This window comes from Sceloporus undulatus, chromosome 1, assembly GCF_019175285.1.
Source record: "Sceloporus undulatus isolate JIND9_A2432 ecotype Alabama chromosome 1, SceUnd_v1.1, whole genome shotgun sequence".
NCBI classification, from domain to species: Eukaryota; Metazoa; Chordata; class Lepidosauria; order Squamata; family Phrynosomatidae; genus Sceloporus; species Sceloporus undulatus.
Window position 1 is genome coordinate 308,432,227 of NC_056522.1, and position 3,692 is coordinate 308,435,918.

A 3,692-nucleotide genomic window follows, 5' to 3' on the forward strand; every position below is an offset into this window, starting at 1 on the left:
GGCGTGTACACCATTCTCATTGGTTCTCTTGGTTCATCCTACAATTAGTGATTTCATCATCTCAGCCTTGACCACTTAACAATTGTCAGGTGTGTCCAATTATCCACTTTACATTTCTGTCCTTGGCAGTTAGGACTTGTTAATTCCATTACCATTTACACCTGTGTGGTTCCCAATTGGCTTCTGCTGAGTCACCCTGACTCTCACATACATGTTTTATTTCATTTACTGTATATCCCATGTTGCTTTTTCCTTGACATTCCAGTGGGCCTATCCACCTGACCTTTTATAGCTGCTTTTATGGAACATTCCCACTCTGATGTGATAGAACGGAAAATTGGCAACGATTTGGCCTTTTTAGTGATTGGTAGTAATACTGCTGTTGTTTTACTGACTGTATTTTTAGATAATATTGTATTTTGTATTGTATTGTGGTTTTATTCTTTGCTGTAATCCCACCTCGATCTGCAGGATGAGGCGGGAAATACAAATAAAATTTATTATTATTATTATATTTGTGTCAGTGGTGATTTTTTAAAACTTTTTTGTTTAAGAGCAATACAAACATGAAACATGTCTTTAAAACATGAGTATACACAATACCCTTATGGAAGCATCCGAACTCTCATGAAAATGTGCTAAATTACTCTAAAATATATAGAAAATGGCACCTTCATCATAAGCATATATGCTATCATATTGTGAAGCAGTGTAGCCAATAAGCGGTCTTCATCATCTTCTAAACGCTTTCGGTCATGTTCCCCCAGAGAATAATACCTATGGGGAGAAAACATACATAAAACGGAGCCAACAGTGAATTTTCATTCACTCACTGCCAAGAAAGGGGACAAAAAGCTTTATCTATTATGTTTCTCCTATGCAATAAATCCTTCCATTGATGTAGCACTAGATGCTCCAAATATAAACTTAGCTTATGTCTAATTTTTAAAAAGGTTTCATTTTACAGATAAAGCGTGTAAAACTCTGTACTGCACCTGTCAATCATTTCTTGAGGCCCTTGGTCCATTCCCATTCCTTCTCTCTCTAACATCACAGCATCCAGAAAAGCATCTTCCCAGAACTGCATCTGGTCCCACAGTGTTGAGCGTTCTTTACCTAGATACCATTAAGTATATTAATTCAAAGCTCAGAAAAATTTTGGAAGACAAAGCACAATGAAGTGAAAACACAAGAGGTTTTTCACACTGAACTGAAAACACAAGATGTTTGACTAAACACATATAAAAAATAAAATAAATCCACTGCAAAAAAAAAAAAAAATCAGTTTTAATAAAAGATTAGTAAGATAGAAACAAATCAGGAGATACAAGGTATTTCCCTATCTTAAAATACTGCATGTGTCACCAGCACTTTTTGTCCCATCTAACAGTTTTCCTATGGCAGCACACCAACTTCTTTTCATTCTGGGTGACTTCACCTATGAATAGCCTCCAAATGAAAATGATGCAGAACTTAGGAACAAGAGCAGGACAGGTCTGAGTGCACAGAAATACACACGAAATAATTTTTGATACACACAGAAAAGCAGAAAGAAGAAATTATTACTCATAGAGAAGGTTTCCATGGCAGCATCTTCTAACTGGTCCCAGACAGATCCTTTATCCCTCCCTTTTTAGTTTCAAGCAAGCAGCAACATGGCAGCAAAGAAGAAAGAAAAAATGGTAAGACTGAACAACTTCTCTAGATTAATAAGACTTCAGAAGAAAACCTGCAGTGAGCAACTTATTTCAAGGTACAGTCAAAAGACTGCCCATAACAATCCAAACACACGAAGATAATGTTCACCATTATCATACTCAATATTTCATAGCATATTCTTAAGTATTAAACCCATAAATTACTGGAAGTTATAGGAAAGCTCAGTCTTTTACAAACTTGCTTGGTTAGAGTTAGATAAACAGGTATAGTCAGTGGTTCTCAAATTTTTTACCATGGTGATCCTCTTTACATCTACATGTGGATGTTGCACACACACTTGACATAATATATGAATAAAAATATTTGTTTGTTTAATGTTCATGTTTTCATTCACAAATTCATGTATATTCAAATTTTCACATTTTATAAGGAAATAGCTCTCCTTCTCCCTCCAGCAGAGGATCCAAGTGCCTTCCTTGCCTTTCTCTTCTCCTCCAGCACAAAAGAGATTTGGGAAGGGGGGGGATCAGGGCCTCTAAGTCTCATGCCCCATTAAACAACTCTTGCACTCCCCTGTGAGGCTATTTTTAACATACAGAGTAACAGAGTTCTGAAATCTGCAAGCAAGTGATTATGCTATATAATGAAACTCCAGTCTAGTGGGCAATTTAGAACTGGACTGAGGGATCAAATTAAGAATTCTGAGGAAACAGGTCACAGCACAAAATGGCTACTAGGAAAGATGGTCCTAAATAGCTGCTATGGTGGATATAGCCAATCAAAGATCACTGATTTCACAGGACAAACTGCCGAGGCTAAAAGACAAATGGCTTTCCCAAGAATCTGAATGAGGTAGATATTGAATTTGAGCTCAGAATGTATCTGAAACCATAGACCATTGACTCTCTGTCTCCTGCCTGCTCATTCGGCATCTTCCTAAACTCCTACTCAAAGGAAGTCTATCATCCCAACTTTGAAACCACAAAACAAAAAAATCACAGTCTCTTTACCTCCCCCACCCTGCCACAAAACAAAACACGTATCTCACACTGAAAAATATACATTCAAACAAACTCTCCCCCCTGCATTCTCTCCAATCAGCATCTCGGGTCTCCCCATTTGCTGAAGCTCGCCCTCCCTGATTCCCACTTCCTCTTCCCATTACATTGGGTCACCCCACCAGTTGCCCTTTGTGAAGGAAGTGCTAGGCAGACTTCGCTTCAAGGCTTCAGAGAGAAGGGGAGCTGCAGAGGTACATAAATACCATTCAAAGGAGAATGGATGTTAAAAACATTAGAGAGTGGCAGAAATGGAAAAATTATCCATTACGATCAGACAAAAATCACCAGACAAATTTCTGAAAGATTGGGATCCATTTATTCAATTCCTTAAAAAGAAGGGAGGGATGACAATACAAGCAGCTTTTGAGTTTTGATGTATGAAAAAACTGTTTAACCTTGTAACTATATGTGAAGGAGTAAATGTAGAAAAAATTGATTAAGAGGTACATAAAAGAATTAAAAGATATAGCCATCTTTGTCTGTAGAATCAGTATGTAGAGAGATCTTGCAGCACCTTTGAGATTAACTGAACGAAAAAAGTTGGCAGCATAAGCTTTCTAGGGCCTCATTCCCACTTGCAGTTTAAATTGATTCCTTGTTCCGTTTTGGAAATAGATTCCAAAAAGTCCCTTGTTCCCACTACTATGGGGATCTTTTCCTTACCTCAATGTAACTGCTTTGTTTTTGGTTGTTTTGCACAATTGTTATACCCACTAGTAGTAGTCAATCATCAAGGCAAGAGGAGTGTGTTGAGGGTGTGTGTGTGTGTGTGTACGTGTCTGAAGAGGGGGGGCTGGGAGCTGAGCAAGTGAGGGAGACGGCGAGGAACAACTCCCCCTCCTCAGTCAGTCAGACACACACACACACCCTCGGACGCACAAAACAAAACAGACCGCAGCCATGCTTGGATCACCCGATTCAAGCATGGCAGGGGGGAGGGAGACCCCCAGGGGCCCCCTCCAGACCCCTGCC

General features: G+C 39.0%; 2 protein-coding genes across 2 annotated transcripts in view; both read right to left on the bottom strand.

Moving 5' to 3' along the window:
- AMBRA1 (autophagy and beclin 1 regulator 1) overlaps positions 1-3,692 on the bottom strand; it is a 346,870-nt gene that overhangs the window by 68,092 nt on the left and 275,086 nt on the right.
- LOC121919935 (MAP kinase-activating death domain protein-like) lies at positions 496-1,712 on the bottom strand. The gene is made up of 3 exons (XM_042446970.1): positions 1,567-1,712; positions 996-1,116; positions 496-777 (listed from the first exon to the last, which is right to left on the bottom strand). The coding sequence occupies exons 1-3, from the start codon at positions 1,583-1,585 to the stop codon at positions 639-641; spliced, it is 279 nt and encodes a 92-aa protein (XP_042302904.1). The 5' UTR covers positions 1,586-1,712; the 3' UTR covers positions 496-638.

Bases quoted from the DNA above. Each gene is read 5' to 3' on its own strand.
- LOC121919935 (XM_042446970.1), bottom strand. The intron at 778-995 runs GTGCAGTACAGA...TTCTCCCCATAG, and splicing joins CCTCAAGAAATGATTGACAG to GTATTATTCTCTGGGGGAAC.